At 38.2% G+C, this 20,610-nt stretch overlaps 1 protein-coding gene across 1 annotated transcript; it reads right to left on the reverse strand.

Moving 5' to 3' along the window:
- Positions 1–6,011: 6,011 nt before the first annotated feature.
- Positions 6,012–20,382, reverse strand: rtkn2 (rhotekin 2). The gene is made up of 12 exons (XM_061965206.2): positions 20,177–20,382; positions 18,208–18,398; positions 17,897–17,943; positions 17,745–17,798; positions 17,568–17,685; positions 15,098–15,298; positions 14,658–14,752; positions 13,125–13,231; positions 12,890–13,021; positions 10,472–10,640; positions 10,109–10,216; positions 6,012–9,613 (listed from the first exon to the last, which is right to left on the reverse strand). Exons 1-12 carry the CDS (start codon positions 20,309–20,311, stop codon positions 8,994–8,996), a joined length of 1,977 nt encoding a protein of 658 aa, XP_061821190.1. The 5' UTR covers positions 20,312–20,382; the 3' UTR covers positions 6,012–8,993.
- Positions 20,383–20,610: the final 228 nt, after the last annotated feature.

A 20,610-nucleotide genomic window follows, 5' to 3' on the forward strand; every position in this document is an offset into this window, starting at 1 on the left:
ACGCCAGTGAACAAAAAATGATACCTAAAATAATTTTGTTTGGGTATAAAAATTACGAGGTGGTCAACACAAAACGGTTTGCAGTATGCAACACATGCGGTTCCAAAATTACTGATGGAGAGGCAACAACTTCCAACTTCGTCCGGCATTTGAAGTTGCACAAAGAACGGTAAGTTTTGAATGTAAGATAACGTTTATTGGCTAAGTAACGTGACTTTTATTTGCTGTGTAGTTAAATCAGTGAGGCTGTAAACTCACTGCTAACGTTATAACGTTATTGCAAACACGGGAATCTGTTGCAGTTCACAACCTTATTCATACTTTTTGTTCAGTGATTTTTTTTTTTTAAGCAGGGTTACGTTAGTCAATGGGCTTCACGGTGGCAGAGGGGTTAGTGCATCTGCCTCACAATACGAAGGTCCTGAGTAGTCTTGTGTTCAATCCCGGGCTCGGGATCTTTCTGTGTGGAGTTTGCATGTCCTCCCCGTGACTGCGTGGGTTCACTCCGGGTACTCCGGCTTCCTCCCACTTCCAAAGACATGCACCTGGGGATAGGTTGATTGGCAACACTAAATTGGCCCGAGTGTGTGGATGTGAGTGTGAATGTTGTCTGTCTATCTGTGTTGGCCCTGCGATGAGGTGGCGACTTGTCCAGGGTGTACCCCGCCTTCCGCCCGATTGTAGCTGAGATAGGCTCCAGCGACCCCAAAGGGAATAAGCGGTAGAAAATGGATGGATGGATGGACGTTAGTCAATATATCACACGTAACGTTTGTACGGCGGTCAGCAGCACCGCGTATTTTAGCCACCTAAAAAAAGACAAAAATAGTAAAATAAAGGTCAGTTAAAATGTATACTATATTATGAATATGTGTACCGTTTTAGCTAGCTTTCTGACATACTGTTGGTTGTTTACCTCAGTGGTCCCCAACCACCGGGCCGCGGCCCGGTACTGGTCCGTGGATCGATTGGTATCGGGCCGCACAAGAATTTTTTCTTTTTTTTTCCTTTTTTTAATTAAATCAACATAAAAAACACAAGATACACTTACAAGTAGTGCACCAACCCAAAAAAACTCTCTCCCCCCTTTTGTTCTGGGCATTGAACATGAAGACTCTTCCTTCACTGTTCCGAGTGGCCATGAGAGTCTTGGCAGTGCCTGCCTCCAGTGCTCCAGTGGAGCGAGTTTTCAGCCATGGTGGCATCATACTACGCCCCCATCGTGCACAAATGACTGACAGACTCTTGGCTAATTTGGTCTTTTGCAAATGCAATGCAGCATAGGGCCCTGACATAACAAAAAAGTTGTACTTTTTATATGTTCACGTATATGTCATGTTTTTTCAATGTTAACACTTTTGTACAAATAAGTACATTTGCACTTTATTTTTCAATGTGTTTGTTCTGTAAAGGAATGAGTTAATGTTTAAAATGACTGGTTAATAGTGCTATTATAAAGTGCAATGTCAGCACAATTTTCTTTCCTGCAATTTAAAATGCACTTGTTTTAATAAATAAATACAGCGTTTGAAAAGCATACACAATCTGTGTTAATATATTAGTCTGTGGTTAAAAGGACTTGAAAGGACTCGAAACTCAAAATGCAGGACTTAGGACTTGACTTGAGACTTTCCAGTCTTGACTTTGGACTTGACTCGGGGCTTGCCTGTCTTGACTCGTGACTTGACTCGGACTTGAGGGCAAAGACTTGAGACTTACTTGTGACTTGCAAAACAATGACTTGGTCCCACCTCTGCTAATCGCTAAATCCCATGAAATCTTATATGTCTAGTCTCTTACGTGAATGAGCTAAATAATATTATTGGATATTTTACGGTAATGTGTTAATAATTTCACACATAAGTCGCTCCTGAGTATAAGTCTCACCCCCGGCCAAACTATGAAAAAAAACTGTGACTTATAGTCCGAAAAATACGGTATTAGTGCACTTTTGTGCATGATGTCACTAAGATGACATATCAAAACAACACTAAATTAAAGTGAATTTGTTGTACGGAACGCCACTACAATAGTTTAAAACAAATAAAGTGCACTTTTGTGCATGATGTCACACAAGATATTTCAATAACTGTCAAATAAAAATGAGCTGCATAATAGGAAATCAAATAGTGTATGTCCTTCGCTATATGGTAGGTTACTACGGACGTTATCTCCTTCTGTTGTTGACTTTTTTTTTTTTCATACGGTGTTAATGTGGAAATGGTGGCTTGGGCATTTTTACCTCTCTGCTCCGTGAGAGCGTATGACGTTGCACGCGTGACAGTATGTGACGTATGTAAGAAGGTGCGCTTGTTTTACGTCTCTGTGAGAAGGAGAGACAAGAAAGAGCGAGAAACGCCTGTAGTGTAATGCCCGCAGCTAAAAGCAACTGCGTGAGAACGTATACTCGAATATCACGATAGTCATTTTCTATATCGCACAGATATATTGAGTATTTTCGATTTATCGCCCAGCCCTAATAAGAACATCCTAGCAGTCGGCATCCTAATGACAGCAGACCATGTACAGTAAGTGATGTTTTATTATTAGTTTGTTGGCTCTGCAGTGAGTAATAATCAGTGATGAAGAAGAAAAAAAGCAAACATTGTGATGCGTTTTTTAAATTAATTGGCCGTTTATGCTTAAAAATGACAAATATTAAATATTATAAATGTGCCCTTTACTACCTTACAAATACAGGTAAAAGCCAGTAAATTAGAATATTTTGAAAAACTTGATTTATTTCAGTAATTGCATTCAAAAGGTGTAACTTGTACATTATATTTATTCATTGCACACAGACTGATGCATTCAAATGTTTATTTCATTTAATTTTGATGATTTGAAGTGGCAACAAATGAAAATCCAAAATTCCGTGTGTCACAAAATTAGAATATTACTTAAGGCTAATACAAAAAAGGGATTTTTAGAAATGTTGGCCAACTGAAAAGTATGAAAATGAAAAATATGAGCATGTACAATACTCAATACTTGGTTGGAGCTCCTTTTGCCTCAATTACTGCGTTAATGCGGCGTGGCATGGAGTCGATGAGTTTCTGGCACTGCTCAGGTGTTATGAGAGCCCAGGTTGCTCTGATAGTGGCCTTCAACTCTTCTGCGTTTTTGGGTCTGGCATTCTGCATCTTCCTTTTCACAATACCCCACAGATTTTCTATGGGGCTAAGGTCAGGGGAGTTGGCGGGCCAATTTAGAACAGAAATACCATGGTCCGTAAACCAGGCACGGGTAGATTTTGCGCTGTGTGCAGGCGCCAAGTCCTGTTGGAACTTGAAATCTCCATCTCCATAGAGCAGGTCAGCAGCAGGAAGCATGAAGTGCTCTAAAACTTGCTGGTAGACGGCTGTGTTGACCCTGGATCTCAGGAAACAGAGTGGACCGACACCAGCTGGACTGCTGCTGAGTGGTCCAAAGTCATGTTTTCTGACGAAAGCAAATTTTGCATTTCCTTTGGAAATCGAGGTCCCAGAGTCTGGAGGAAGACAGGAGAGGCACAGGATCCACGTTGCCTGAAGTCTAGTGTAAAGTTTCCACCATCAGTGATGGTTTGGGGTGCCATGTCATCTGCTGGTGTCGGTCCACTCTGTTTCCTGAGATCCAGGGTCAACGCAGCCGTCTACCAGCAAGTTTTAGAGCACTTCATGCTTCCTGCTGCTGACCTGCTCTATGGAGATGGAGATTTCAAGTTCCAACAGGACTTGGCGCCTGCACACAGCGCAAAATCTACCCGTGCCTGGTTTACGGACCATGGTATTTCTGTTCTAAATTGGCCCGCCAACTCCCCTGACCTTAGCCCCATAGAAAATCTGTGGGGTATTGTGAAAAGGAAGATGCAGAATGCCAGACCCAAAAACGCAGAAGAGTTGAAGGCCACTATCAGAGCAACCTGGGCTCTCATAACACCTGAGCAGTGCCAGAAACTCATCGACTCCATGCCACGCCGCATTAACGCAGTAATTGAGGCAAAAGGAGCTCCAACCAAGTATTGAGTATTGTACATGCTCACATTTTTCATTTTCATACTTTTCAGTTGGCCAACATTTCTAAAAATCCCTTTTTTGTATTAGCCTTAAGTAATATTCTAATTTTGTGACACACGGAATTTTGGATTTTCATTTGTTGCCACTTCAAATCATCAAAATTAAATGAAATAAACATTTGAATGCATCAGTCTGTGTGCAATGAATAAATATAATGTACAAGTTACACCTTTTGAATGCAATTACTGAAATAAATCAAGTTTTTCAAAATATTCTAATTTACTGGCTTTTACCTGTATATTTACCTCATGTATATAAAACATCAATGGAGGTGTTTGGCTGTTTTTTTAGGGCTTTATAAGCAGAATTAAGCGGCTTCCGTAGGCTCTATTGTAAGCGGATTTTTGATCGCATTTATTTAATATTTAGAATGCATAAAAAAATAACATCCATTGTCATGTTTCTCATAATGATTCTGAACAATAGGCAAAATAAAAAATAAAAAAGTGCAGTTCCCCAATTGATGCGTTTTGGTGTCCTTTAGTATTTTTTTAATGACGTTCATTTATTTCACATTGAATATATCATTAAAATATTCCTTAGATGAAGTATGCATTTTTGTGTATTGAGCAGCCTCTTCCCCCATGCACCTTCAGCGGTAAAAAAGAAAAAAAATGGTGTCAATGTAGATCAGTGGTTCTTAACCTTGTTGGAGGTACCGAACCCCACCAGTTTCATATGCACATTCATCGAACCCTTCTGTAGTGAAAAATAAAATGTTTTATGTATGTTTTTTTTCAAATTCAAGACAAAGTTATGTTTTTTTTCTAGTGCACAAAATGAACCGTGCATGAACATCACTTTGTTCAAAGAACAACACCAACACAGTGCATGAACTCACAACAAATTACACACTTGCAAATCAGATGGAAAATTACAGGGAACATTGTTTGGGGGTATCCATAATACTTAGACTTAGACTTCCTTTTTATTCTCATTTAAATTTTAACTTTACAGTACAGATAGGCCGATAGGGAGAAGTTTTTATTTACACGATTGATTGATTGATTCAATGAAACTTTTATTAGTAGATTGCATAGTACAGTACATATTCTGTACAATTGACCACGAAATGGTAACACCCGAATAAGTTTTTCAACTTGTTTAATTAAGTCGGGGTCCACGTTAATCAATTCATGAGTCTGGTGTGTCTTGACCGCTGCGGCGGAGGCTCTGCCGAACCCCTAGGGTTCGATCGAACACAGGTTAAGAACCACTGATGTAGATGCATTGCAGGACTGCATGTAAAATGCCCATAAAAAGTGGTAGAAGTCTTCTGCATGTTTGAAAACATAGCAAAAAGCCACAGGTAGGAGAGCATGATAACATAAATGTGCAGTAAATAAGAGTCTCTCCATGGTCATGCCCCGTATAGTACACGCAAAATCCTCATTTAAATAAGGCGGTCTGCATCACTTTACAATTGTACACACAGTCACACGCGACCTAATTGTACACACTATTTTACAGATCGCTCGGGCGGTTTAGCGTGTGGTATTTGGATCTTAGTAAATCAGGCCTTTAGCTATCAGCCAAATTCAATGAAAAAGGCAATGTTACTACTGTATTAGCAGAGAAAATAGTGCTGGAGCATGACGTAGCAGCATGCACACATGGTGCCCCCTTCACATTTCTGACTGCCCCTCATATGCCTGCCTAGAACCGGCCCTGTTTGCTGAATTTTCTTTTCCCCCTTTTACCATTATATTCCTTTCTGTTTTACTTTTCTTTCTCCTACCTTTTCTTTTTCTTGTCATTTTCCTTTCCTTCTCTTTCTCCATCTTCACATTCTCTCATCTTCCCTTTCCCCTCCTCAATTTTCTCATTATTGTGTTTCTTCTTGATCACACTGAAACACCATAAACATGTATTTCATATTTTCTCTTGGAAAAGTATAACTTTATTCTCCAGGAAAAACGTGTCATTGTGGAATTTGCAATAAAACGAAAAAAGTATTATTAGAAGGTAACTTTTATTCTGACTTTTAAAAGGAAAAGTTATACAACATTATTGCTCTTAATACAACAGAGGAATGGAAACAGAAGCTCAGAACATTCAGTGGCATTCTCCCATCCCATTAAAAAGATCACATTTCAAGAAACAACACAAGACTAATTAACTAACAACATAATCAATATGCTAAACAGGAGTTAGATGAAACCAAGTGTTATTTTTTTCTTGTGCTAAAGTCCATAAAAAAGACAAAAGATCTTTAAAAAAAAACTAAGTACATAAGTTTGTCTTTGCTCATAAACAGTAAAACTAATTAAAGTAAGTGATTCTAGTCGTAAAAGATTACAATCACAACAATAAACTGCTTTCTTTCTCTCGCTGTCTTTACTTTGCTGCGAGCGCTGACCTCGGCAGACCTTGTCTTGTTTTTTTGACATGGATTGAATGGATTTCTAACGCATACAGAGCGCAGAGAGCATCTTTCTGCAACACATTGCTGCTAGTCAATTGCAATCCGCCTCACCTCCTCCTCTTCCAATCTGCTTTCAGTGCTTGGAAGGCTTAAAGTCAATCCTTGTACGCACGCACACACCACACACACACACACACAAACACGCGCACACACACACACACACACACTTCTTTCCTCACGACGATTTAAAGGTAAAGATAAAAGTAATTGATTTGGGATCATTTACGGCTAAGTAGCTGTTGAAGCATGATGTTAGTCTATTTTCACTCAGAATGATGATTATATTATATTGTATGCACAGTATACAATGACTGTATGTTAGTCATTGAGGGAAGTTTATGGGCTGCACACAACAATCAAGTGGGACACTTCGTGAGAATGTGAAGAATCAGCAGTACAAGTAGTGGAAATAAAATAGTGCTCATAAAGATGATCAATTCCAACTGGATTGCTTTTTTTTGCTCCATTTTAGTGAGATTGATGAATCAATACAATATTTATGATGGATTCACATGAAAAGCTCCTGGGATTTATTTGTCTTCCAGGTTTTAAGGGACACATCACCGACAGTGTGAAGAGGTTTTTTTGTTGTTTGGTTGTTTTTTTTTTACAATTTACTGCTACAAATCTTTAAGAATATAGCAGAACCTTGAAAGCCAATTGTTTTCTTTTTAACTCATGGAAATCATGTAAATAAAAATAATCTGTTGCAGGGTCAAACTGGCCATCATTAAAAACTTTAACTGTGCAGGCGATCTTGTATCATTTTAACATGATTTAGGAAAATAACAATAAAACATTATTCAAACAGTTTTGGAGGAACTCTAAGGGCTTGTACTTTAACTATTATTCTTATTTTGTATCTCAACAATGTCATTGCAACACTGTTATACCTTTTAACGTTTACGCTGGTCAAAGATCTTCCATATGACAGGACCGCTCTGCAAAAAGGCAAATCCAAAGATCCTCGACATGCCAGAGTGCTTTGCTGTTTTTAAAGATCTTTTGTTAAAATACAAGTCAAAGATCCTCCATATGACAGGAGTGCTCTGCTGTTTGTATGGGTCTTTCCTGGAAATACGAGTCAAATATCCTTTAGTTTATATGACAGGAGTGCTCTCTTGTTTTTAAATATCTTTTGCCAAAAAAGCGAATCAATAATCTTCAATTTTACAGAAGGCCGCTGTTTTTAAAAATGTTCTGTCAAAAACGCGAGTCAAAGATCCCCTATATGCCAGAAATTATCTGCTTTTTTTTATTGATCTTTGTCAAAAACGTGAGTCAAAGATCATCTATATAACAGGAGTGCTCTGCTGCTTTTAAAGATATTTTTCAAAAATCATTGGTCAAAGACCCTCTTTATGACAAAAGTGCTCTGCTTTTTTTGAGCATCTTTTGTCAAAAATGTGAGTCAAAGATCCTTTCTATGGCAGGAGTGCTGTGCTGTTTTTAAGAATCTTTCGTCAAAAACCCTTTACATGACAGGAGTGCTCTGCTGCTTTTAAAGATATTTTTCAAAAATCATTGGTCAAAAACCCTCTATGTTACAAAAGTGCTCTGCTTTTTTTGAGCATCTTTTGTCAAAAACGTGAGTCAAAGATTATTTCTATGGCAGGAGTGCTGTGCTGTTTTTAAGAATCTTTCGTCAAAAACCCTTTACATGACAGGAGTGCTCTGCTGCTTTTAAAGATATTTTTCAAAATCATTGGTCAAAGATCCTCTATATGACAAGAGTGCTCTGCTGTTTTTGAGCATCTTCTATATAAGAAGAGTACTATGTGTTTTTTTGGAATCTTTTGTAAAAATGTTAGTCGCTTGTACGTTTTGAACTGGGCGACGTCGCCAGTTGAGCACCAATGTCATCGCCTAATGTTCGCCAAGAAAAAGCTAAAACACAAAGACATTGATATTTCAACTGAGAGGTCTCACTCCTGATATCCTAAAAAAATATACGTGTACTTTACGAGTGTAATTTTTATATTGTTAATAATTGTGGTTGAAAAAGAAGTGAGGCTGTTAATAAAAGACAAATATTCGCTTGAATACAAATATTCGCTCAAAGTAATTCACAAAGTAATTCACAAAGTAATTCGCTTCAAAGTAATTCATCCTTCTCGGAGAGGTCTCACGCCATACAATATTCGTGGTCTGTTTCAGCGCTGTTTGACTTTAGAGGTTCTGCTGTATAAAAGAGGTTTCTTAAACATAAGATCAAAACTTACTGATTGCGGTTCGAAGTAGGAATAACCTGTAGTAAAAGTACAAAGTAATTCATGCAAAAACCGTAGTAAATGTACGCAGTATGTATGAAATGTAGTACACAGTAATACATGTACAAACTAGTAAACGTACGCAGTAATAAATGTATGATATGTAGTAAAAGTACACAGTAGTACATGTATGAAATGTAGTAGGATAGACTTGTTAGATTTTGAATACATGTACGGACTGCAGTAAACTTACGCTGTACTACATGTATAAAAGGTTGTAGGCAGTAATAAAAGTAATTTTTATGCAGCTTTAAGGTTCATCCTGTCCCTGAAAGACTTCCTTACTCGGCTCCTGCTTGCATCAGTAGGACCGCCAACATGGCCGCCTCTTTCAAAGCCACGTTCACCTGAGTCCCGGTGGCTCAGGTGAGGGGGCGGAGCCTCGCCACAGTCCTCCAGAACGCCCAACGGAGCATTCTTGCGGCCGAGCGCTGGCGCACCCCCGTAGTTGTTCCGCTGGAGCTGCTGGATGATGGCGGAGAACTTGGCGTCCAAGGACGGTCGGCCCGTTTTGGTCTTGGGGCGCAGCGTGATGGAGTTCTCCTTCTCCCGGTGGGAAACAGGAGGACGAGGGGGTCTGTCAGGGTGAGAAGGAGGAGGGGGCGGGGCACGGCGCTTCTTGCCGCTATTGGGGGCGGAGCTGGAGGCGGCCTTAGGGCTAGAGAAAGGGGTGGAGGTTTGACTCTGGGATGGACCATTCCTCTTCTGCACCACCACTGAGTGGCAGCCATCAAACAGAGTGGACCAATCAGCAGCCTGCGTCTGCTCCTCCTGACCAATCAGGAAGCGTCCTTCTGTCTCCTCAATCCTGTTGTGGATGATGTCTGTGATGCCCTCAAACCTCCCGGGAGAATTTATACCTGCATACAAACACTCACTTTTAGGTCTGATATACACTTTTAATATTTACATCATAATGATTTTAATAATGCAGTCGAAAATGGCATAAAAATATTAATGATAGGCTGATAACTATATGAATAAAATAATTTAAATAGTAATAGTAAAGTTCATTATTTTACACTTTAAAAAAATAATATCAAAATATGCATAATATTGTTGATGGTCAAATGACAGATTTACTGTATCTAACAAATCCAAAAAACATTTTAAATAATGATTTCTGGATAAATATCAATAAATAAACAATAGCGAACTCATTACAATTCCAAAAATGTCAAAACAAAAGATGGAAGCGACTCATGTAACACAAATCCCTCCTTGAATTAAAAAGATATGATGCACTGCACAACTTACTTAGAGGTCTTCTAGTACTTTCTATGAATCAACAAGGGTCAAATCTCCAGTGAATGTTCCTCCTCTGCTTAATTCAATCTCATTTTCCATGTACTCACTCAGCTCGTTGTAAACACAGTCCGCTTGCTTGTCGAGGAAGAGCGAGGGTTTCCGTGGCGACGCAACCTCTATTTTCATAAGCTGTTTGCAGCAGTGCAGCCACTCACCTGGTGGGCAACACACAGCATAAATTAATTTATAGAATATGAGTTTGTGTTCCTGACATGGCCACACTTTGCTGTCTGCATTAAGGAAGAAATACCCCTCACATCCAGCAGATAGCACTGTTTTCCATTTTTGCTTCCCCTCAAGTGATTCTAATGTTTAATTTACGATTACATTAAAATTTTTAGTCAGTAATTACTAAGTCATTTAAGACAGTAAAGTTTCCTCCATACAAAAACACCATTTGACAAACTCACTCTGATCATAAAGGTGCTGCTGGAGGGCCTCCTGCCATTCATACAGCTCCTCTTCAGTGTCTGCTGTGAAGACCACAGTGTGAGTTCCCTCTGATGAACAATTGATGATGGACAGACTTATGCTCCTCCTGCCCGCTGACTCCTTCTCCATCAGTCGGATTCGAGTGTCCTGCACAAACCCAGGAAAATTCACGCAATCCTCAAGCTTTTCAAGTAAGTATAGTAGACAAAAAAATATTTGTACTTCACTAGAGTACAGTCGTAAAATTCTGAGAAAAATGTCATGATTTCTCAAAAATATATTTATAATTTTTATTAGTAAAAAAATAAGATTGGAACAAAAAAAGTTTTAAATGTCAGATTATGTCTGGAAAAAAATATATATATATTTTTCACAAGAAACAAGGGAAAACATGGTATTCGGGGGGGAAAAGGCTTTAATTTAAAAAAAATAGTCAGACTTTCTGTAAAAAAAATAGAAAATACATAAAGTGGCAGAATAAGGTAACATTTCTCACAGAGTAAATTCAGGAAATGTGTATAAAAAGGCCTAAATTATAAAGAGATAAAAATCTTACTGGGAGGAAAAAAAGTTTTAATTTTAAAATGTAAAGTCTGACTATTTCTGTTAAAAAAACATAATGGCAGTAATATGATAAAAAAAAAATGTACAGAGTAAATTCAGGATATTTGTTTTAAAAAGGGCTGAATTATCAAGAGAAAAAAATCTTGCCGTGAGGTAAAAAGTTGTAATTTTGCAAATAAGGTCAGGATATTTCTGTAAAAAAGGTATAAATATTTGAGGGGAAAAGAAGCTTTGGAAGGAAAACAATTATTTCTACAGAAAAAGTTTTACAGCAGAAAAATGGCAGTGGGAGGGGAAAAAAGTATTATTTCTACAAAACAAAGTCAGGATATTTCTGGAAAACAAAAAAGTCAAATTTTTACGTGAATTGAGAAAAAATGGTATTGGGAGATAAAAAGTTGTAACTTTACTAAAGGTCAGGGTGTTTTTTGAAAAAAGGTTGAAATTGTCAATGGGAAGAAACCGTTTTGGTAGGAAAATAGTTGTAATTTTACTAAATAAAGTCGGGATATTTCTGTGAAAAAAGGGTGCATTTTGCATGAAAAATGGCAAAATTAAGAAAAAATGGTATTGGGAGAAAAAAGTTGTAATTTCACTAAATAAATTCAGGATATTTCTTTAAAAAAGGTTAACATTTTCAACGGGAAGAAAATGTTTTGGGAGGAAAATAGTTGTAATTTTACAAAACAAAGTCAGAATATTTCTGTAAAATGTTCAAAATTATTTATATTTTTTTTAGAACGGAAATGTCAAAAGAAAAATTATTATTCGGAGGGAAAAGTTGTAGTTTTACAAAATAAAGTGCGTCAAAAGTCAAACTCTTACAATAATAAAATGGCAGAATTGAGGAGAAAATACAAAATGTTATCATAAAAAGTGAAAATATGCGGATGTAATTTATAATTTTGTTCTCATAGAGGAATAACAGTATACCTTGTTAACTTTAAAGGAATGCATAAAAAAGGCATGGCAGAGTTAAGTGAAAATAGTGATCAGGTGCAAGTCCTTGAAGCAACACAAAGTAATCAACTTAGAACACTTCCTATTAATCTCTAATTAAATTAGGTGTTTTTCCCCATCACACTGCTTTAAATGTGGATTTGTCATTTTTAATCAACAAGCTCAAGTGAGCATGAAATGAAAAGCAGCGTGTCCAAAGTGAAGGTGACCGACTACACTATACTACATTACATTACATTGCACTACACTACACATTACATTGCACTACATCACATAACACTACAATACACCACATTATACTACATAACAACACTACAATACACTACATCACATTAAACTAGACTATATTACACAACATTACATCACACTACACTACTTCACACCACACAACATTACAATACACTACATTACACTACACCAGGGGTAGGGAACCTATGGCTCCAGAGCCAGATGTGGCTCTTTTGATGACTGTATCTGGCTCTCAGATAAATCTTAGCTGACATTATTTAACAGTATAAGTACTGAATAATTCCGCTGGTAATCAGTGTTAAAAATAACGTTCAAAATATAAAACATTCTCATGCATTTTAATCCATCCATCCGTTTTCTACCGCACCTGTTCAAGAAGTCGCATTAATGGTAAGAAGTATTTTATTTATTATTGGTTAGCTTCAGAATAACAATGTTATTAAAAAGAATGAGAGACTTATTGTACTCAAAAAATGGTGGTCTTATTTAAAAATGCACGCATTTAGTTGTATTCAGTGTTAAAAAAAATATTATATGGCTCTCACGTAAATACATTTAAAAATATTTGGCTCTCAGCCAAAAAGGTTCCCGACCCCTGCACTACACTAAAGTCATCTTCCCACCTTGTTGACTGCCAGGCTGAGTGTGGGCTGCAGTTTAGCTCCAATCTCCTCTGGGCTGAAGTAGCATGACAAGGAGGCGGCGCTCAACACGCAGTAGAGTCTGCAGCAGCGCTGGAGGCCCTCCACGCTTTGCTGGGCACACAAACACAGACTGTTAGGATAGGATAGGATAGACTTGTTAGATTTTGGGGATAAAAGAAGAAGAAGCAGCAACGTCCACAACAGGTGACGTTACCTTCTGATTGAGATAGCCTGCCATGACACGCTGCGTCATACATGCAGGCTGGGCCACCAAGCGGCAGCACAGATTGCCGTAAAGTGGAAGCCAGGACGACCAATCAGCTGAAAGTGATGGAAGAAAGGTGGCTAAATGCAGATTAAACAACATAATGTAGATCCAAGAAAGCACAAAGATCTGAATATAAAGACAATAGTTTTTCCTGGAAAAATCTCTGTATAAGACAGGATTTGAGCCTTTTTTGTCTTTGTTCTAAAAAGAAGCTGGTCTTGAAAGACCAGAAACTAAATGGTCAGTCTTATATTTGACGTCTACAGATTTATAAATGTTGAAACAAAAAGTGACGCAATTTTTTTGCAAGTCATTTTTTTCCCGTCACATAGAATCAAGTGATCAGTCTTTTTTGTCTTTAAATGTAGGTCTTAAAAAAAGACTGGGTGTCTTATATTCAAGCTTTTCTCCCCGTAACTCAAACACACTTGTGACCAGTTTTTTTAGGAAGTGTCTTTTATTCAAGGTCTACAGATTTTCACATGCAGACAAACTTGTGGTGCCAAACAACTTCTCTCCAAGCCAGTTTGAGCTTTTTTTCTTGTTAATCACACAAACTAGTGACCAGTCTTTTTTAGCCATAAAAAAATATGCTTTTAAAGAATACCCAATATTAATATTCACGGTCTACAGATTTGCACATTCAGACCAGCAGGTGGTGCCAGCAACTTCTCTCCAAGACAGTCAGAGCTTTTTTTGGAGTCACTCACACGCACAGATTACCCGTCTTTTTTTTTTTTGCTTTAGAAATGCGGCTGTTAAAAAAGACATGTCTCAAATTCAAGATTTACGTATTTGCACGTGGTGCCAAACAACTTCTCCAAGCCAGTCAGAGCTTTTCTTCCTGTCACTCACACACACACACACTGATGATCAGTCTTTTTTGTCTTTAAAAATGCATTGTTTTCTAAAAAGAACGTGCTGTCTTATATTTAACGTCTCCATATTTGCACATGCAGACAAACAGGTGATGCCAAACAAGTTCTCCACAAGCCAGTCAGCGCTTTTCTTCCTGTCAGTCACACACATTAGTGTTCAGTCCTTCTTTTTTGTCTAAAAAATGCAGATCTTGAAAAAGAGGGGTTGTGTTATATTCAAGGCCTACAAATTAATACATGCAGACCAACAGGTGGCGCCAAACAGCTTCTTCCTAAATGAGTCAGAGCTTTTTCTTTCCGTCACTCACACACATAGTTTGGTTTTGTCTTATAATTTTTTGGGGGAAAATGGCATTTATAATCTCATGGCAGTCGATAGAAAGACTGGGCTAGTTTTATCATGCTTGTGCTATGTTGTACCATCACTTCATAACAACAATGCTTTCACTGCCAGCTTGTTTACGAAGTCCTTCAGTTTACTCTTTTACATCAAGATAAGCATGGAACATTGGTGTAAAACAACATATGCATTTGATTGACATTCCAAAGACAGTAAGCCCTTATAAACATTTCACGACAAAATATGTTTTTGTTTTCTTACCATTTAGCAGCACAACGAGCGAGATGGATTGAAAGCTGCTTTCAGCCTCAGGCAGTCGCATGGTAGAGTAGGCCAGCAGGTTGTACTTAGCTCCTCTGGAACAACACCACACATATAATACAGAGTTTAGCTGAATAATGCATCACAACAGCCACAAATATACGTATGTATACAAGTATACGTTAAAGAGTAGTGAAAAGGCATCACAGATAGCACCTCCCCTTGTTTGCTTTTTGTCAAATTCTCGTCTCATAACACCAAACATGTTAAAGCATATTTTAAGTCTCATGTTGCCGTCTTTTGTTTAAAAACTTGTTGAGCGAGCGGGCATCACAATACACAAATTGTTCAACTGGCGACTCATTGTCACGTTTAGCTCCCAGCACACTGCTAAAGTGGGTTTCACGCAACACAATATAAGGTAAAACAATGCAACATACGCAGGCACTGGGTTGTACTGAAGGAAAGTGTCAGGGTCGGGACTGTCCAGCAGGGGGCAGAGCTTCTTGCCAGCTGTCTTCCCAAAAGAGTTCCGGAGCTTTTTGGCCAGCTTTCTAGGAGTGTTTACTAAAGTCAGCTCCTCGTCCACGGCACAGCTCCACAGCTCTACTCTCAGCTCAAACTGAGGAACTGCATCGCTGCTATCATAGAGAAGAACAGTTTACGTTAGGATTAATTTAAAAAATAAACGATATTTTAGTTTACTAATTTTTCATAAAAAAAATTTTTTTTAATGTGTGAAAAAGAGAATATTGTACTACAAGCTCTCCTAATGCAAAAAAATATGAAACAATCAGGAATTTGGTATTTTGTACTTAAAAGATGTTTATCATTTTTCTTTAACGTATAATTTTTGGCAAAATCTGAGCCTTTTATTGCAAAAATTGCAAGTTTTGTATTTTTTTAATACATGGCTTTATTTTATTTCAGTACATTGTTTTTATATATATCATTATCAAATTATCAAAAAGACATACATATATTGTTAAAAAAAAAAAAAATTACAACCAATAAAAATGACTTAACACCTTTTTACTGCAAAAAAAGAATGGCAAATGTGGTATTTAACAGGAAATGAAAATAAATTGATAGTACAATAGTAGGAATATGGCTTAGTGTAAGAAGAAATAGCTATATAATAAACCCTTCTTTACTGTTGTTAATTGGTTCCAGGCCTGACTAGAGTAAAACTAAAATAGTTTCATAGTTAAAGGCCTACTGAAATGCGCTTTTCTTATTTAAACGGGGATAGCAGGTCCATTCTATGTGTCATACTTGATCATTTTGCGATATTGCCATATTTTTGCTGAAAGGATTTAGTAGAGAACATCGACGATAAAGTTTGCAACTTTTGGTCGCTGATAAAAAAGCCTTGCCTGTACCGGAAGTAGCAGACGATATGCACGTGACGTCACAGGTTGTGGAGCTCCTCGCATCCGCACATTGTTTACAATCATGGCCACCAGCAGCGAGAGCGATTCGGACCGAGAAAGCGACGATTTCCCCATTAATTTGAGCGAGGATGAAAGATTTGTGGATGAGGAAAGTGAGAGTGAAGGACTAGAGGGCAGTGGGAGCGATTCAGATAGGGAAGATGCTGTGAGAGGGGGGTGGGGCCTGATATTCAGCTGGGAATGACTAAAACAGTAAATAAACACAAGACATATATATATACTCTATTAGCCACAACACAACCAGGCTTATATTTAATATGACACAAATTAATCTCGCATAACAAACACCTCCCCCTTCCCGTCCATATAACCTGCCAATACAACTCAAACACCTGCACAACACACTCAATCCCACAGCCCAAAGTACCGTTCACCTCCCCAAAGTTCATACAGCACATATATTTCCCCAAAGTCACGTACGTGACATGCACATAGCGGCACGCACGTGTGATCAAATGTTTGGAAGCCGCAGCTGCATGCGTACTCACAGTACCGTGTCTGCGTATCCAACTCAAAGTCCTCCTGGTAAGAGTCTCTGTTGTCCCAGTTCTCCACAGGCCAATGGTAAAGCTTGACTGTCATCTTTCGGGAATGTAAACAATGAAACACCGGCTGTTTTTGTGTTGCTGCAGTCGACCGCAATACACCGCTTCCCTCCTACAGCTTTCTTCTTTGCTGTCTCCATTGTTCGTTGAACAAATTGCAAAATATTCACCAACACAGATGTCCAGAATACTGTGGAATTTTGCGATGAAAACAGACGACTTAATAGCTGGCCACCATGCTGTCCCAAAATGTCCTCTACAATCCGTGACGTCACGCGCAGACGTCATCATACCGAGACGTTTTCAGCAGGATATTTCGCGCAAAATTTAAAATTGCACTTTAGTAAGCTAACCCGGCCGTATTGGCATGTGTTGCAATGTTAAGATTTCATCATTGATATATAAACTATCAGACTGCGTGGTCGGTAGTAGTGGGTTTCAGTAGGCCTTTAAAGCATAAATTGTTTTTTAAAGATATTCTAAATATGTGTTCTAACATTAGGAGATCCCTCTATACATGAAATAACCCCCACATAGTCACATTTACACTATTCTAATTCAATGTACCGGTAGTAATGCTGCCGGAGGCTGAGCCAATCAGTGGCCACGATAAGTTAAGTGCACTCTGATTGGTTTGGTCTCATCTTGTGGCCAATATTGCTGAAGTATTGATATTTTTAGTGCCTTTGGCCCTTTTTATGTTTGAAAATGCTTAACGTCAAAGTGCAGTGTGGCAAGGGAGGACTGTATTTTTTTTAAACACTACGTGCACAATTTTAAGGCAAGTGAGTGGCGGACAAAAAAAGACTTAACTAACTCTGAAAAGTTCATGACGGTAAAAAGACAAAATCAAGGATGCAATATATTTTTGACAATAACTTACAAAAATGTTAATCTCATGAAGTACTTACAAGATGGTGACTTCCTCAAAGCAGACGTCAGTGATGGATCTGTCCACTATTACCATCTTGGTGTCAAACACCTGAGAACCCATCTTCATCAGACAGAACAGAGCCACTCGCCGCGAGCCTAAAAAATATGAACACGGTGTCGATGTACGAATGGAAGCAGAACGAGGAAAAACTCACTTCCTCTGTTGTTAAAGTGATCCTGATCCTTCCACATTAATGGAATACGAATACCTGCAACAGAGAAAACTCAATTTTACCAAATACAAACGCTATACATTTATAGCTCATTTCAAGATTATTTTTTTCTGTTCTTGACTTTTTTGACTCACCAGACAGAGCGATTGTTGCTCGACAAGGCACACGCTCCTCTGAAAGCCTGCAATGTCATTTTAAATGCCATAGTACGATAAATACTTTATTGTAATGAAATAGCACTTAGAAAGAACTTAAAGCACTTAAAGAAGTGATTGACAACATTCAAGTATGCATAATATAATCATTTATGGGTTCCAGCATTATACAGCTTTAGCCAACAATATATACCGTAAACACATCTTCATCTCGGTCACTGGTCTCTTTATGGGAATAAATATGTACTAATGTGTATTTGCAGAAATGGTAAACCGTTATATTTACTTACCTCTCTCTCATATCATGCAGATGCTGCTCCTTCTCCATCTGACCAATGTACGCTTTGATCCTGGCGTTGCAGGTCAGCAGGTTCTTAGAGGCGTTGAGGATCTGCTCTCTCTTGCTGGAAGCGATCAGCAGCTTATAGGCGCCGTCTCGCATCCGCACCTCAAAGTCCAGCTTGTCTTGAATTTTGGCGTTCTTGCAACAAGACGGATTATAATGACTAAAGTCTCTCTTTCACTTATGCAAAACTATTCAAATCTACAATAACTTATCCCTGTGTTGATTTGCGTTGTTTAGTTGCAAAGAGTGCTTAAAGGCGTATAAGAAGTACCGGTAGTTGCACGTCCAAAATGCTTGTATTTAATTGTTTAGTTCCATTTTAACACTGGGAAGTTTGCAACAGTTTGAATGACAACAAAGGTAAGTCGAAGTCTTATAAATGCATGTATTGTAGTCTTATAAATAAATGTTCAGTCAGATATGAATTTTGCACTATGACTGAAATAGTGCAAATACAATTGGTTCTGGGGTTTCTAAAAGTTGTCATTATTGTCCATACTAGTAACTCAATGCACCTGCTGCTCATTGTAATCTGTCCCAACCAAATGTGAACATCCCCTGGCAGGGCCGGCCCGTGGCATAGGCCGTATAGGCAAATGCTAAGGGCGCCGTCCATCAGGGGGCGCCACGCCAGTGCCACAAATGTTGGAGAAAAAAAAAAAGTTGGTACTATTATTTCTAAATACAAAAAATAATCCCTCGTTAATTAAAATGCAAAGTAAAGCCTATATAATAGAAATATTATTTGTTACAACATTACGCCCCCCCCCCACCCCACCCCCACGGTGCACCCCCTCCCTTCCCGTATCATGACTCTTTTTGGACGTCGCCACATCAAAAAATCAACACAAGATGTCAAAACGGCCAAAACTGTCAGGTGCCCAGGGAAGAAAAAACAGAAAAGAAGAGGAGGAGAAACGAGAAAAAGACAGAGGTAGCAGGTAGGTAACGTTAGCCTACATGAAATTATTTGTCTGTTACAGAATGTGATAGTAACCTGGCTTTTTAGCATTAAGCTAATGTTACATGATTCGGCAATTGCTAATCAATAAATAGCTAGTTCTGTTTTAATGTCGGGTTAATTGTAGAGGGGGCTAAATTGTTATGGAAAATAATAATGTAACGTTAGGTAATTACAGTACTCCCACCTTACATTCCTCAGGGACATTTGTATTAGATCTTTTAAGCAGGTGTTTTTTGTTTACATTGTTATTGCCTTCTGGTTAGCTAATGTTTGCCCTGCAGGTAATAGTCACTTTTCCACCCCTTTATATATTAGGTATAGTTGTAAGCCTAGTTGTTAAAGTGCACATCATTAATGTTAATTAAGCAATATGTATGTAAAAAATATTGTATTTCATATATTCATTTTTTATTTTTTGCATTCATTTATTTATTCTTTTTTTTTTTTTATCTTGTTAACTATTCTGATTGTTAATTTGCTTTCTTTAAGTAAAAAAAAGGTCAAAGACAAAGCTATTCGGTTTCTTGTGAGTATATACACTTCACTGCAGATGTGGGGGGGCGCCACCTAAAATCTTGCCTAGGGCGCCAGATTGGTTAGGGCCGGGCCTGTCCCCTGGACATTTATTTTTATGATTTGGTGTGCTTTTAAAGACAATTACTAGTGTGTGTAATCATGCAAAATGACAACTTTGAATGCACACAGGTTTGAATTCAAACAAGTGAGTAACAATGGCCCTATTGAATTACAGGCGTTAGCTCACAGTGTAGATTAGTTATCATAAATCCAAATTCGTGACATTTAATAGAATTCAAAATAGACGTAACTATTATTTTATGTATCAATGTCATTAAGTGTTTATTTGTTGTCCTGTTTCATTGAACTTTAGACCGGGCGTCGCTCCAAGCTGACGACCACACGACGGGAAACTAAAAACACCTATCCTTACCTCTGTGTGCTGGAATAAGGCACTCTGTCGTATTTTCTTCCGTTTAATCTCCATGGCCACCGCTGAACTACCCGACATTAAAATGCTGGAGTTCGCGTTTCGTTTACAATTTTGAACGTCCCGCTGGTCCGCCATGTTGTTTTCTCATTCGCCGAAGCGCATTCCTGCCACGACCACTTCAAATGGATAGGAGCGCTCGATGTGTGTTAACTTGTTACCCGAAGGGTCAACAAGGTTCCAACCAAAAAGGCGTTTCATTACAACTTTGAAAAATAACTGCTGTGTTTCTTTTCTTTACTTGGCTAAAACACATTCAGGTTTTCAGTTACCAATAGCGATATTTTGTAGGTTCTACTATCACTGCAGTCATCCCGACAAACGAAATTAAACAAAAAACAACTTAAAACTCGACATAATAGTGTTTGGAAAATATT

The sequence above is a fragment of the Nerophis lumbriciformis genome, linkage group LG02 (genome assembly GCF_033978685.3).
Source record: "Nerophis lumbriciformis linkage group LG02, RoL_Nlum_v2.1, whole genome shotgun sequence".
In the NCBI taxonomy this organism is placed as follows: domain Eukaryota; kingdom Metazoa; phylum Chordata; class Actinopteri; order Syngnathiformes; family Syngnathidae; genus Nerophis; species Nerophis lumbriciformis.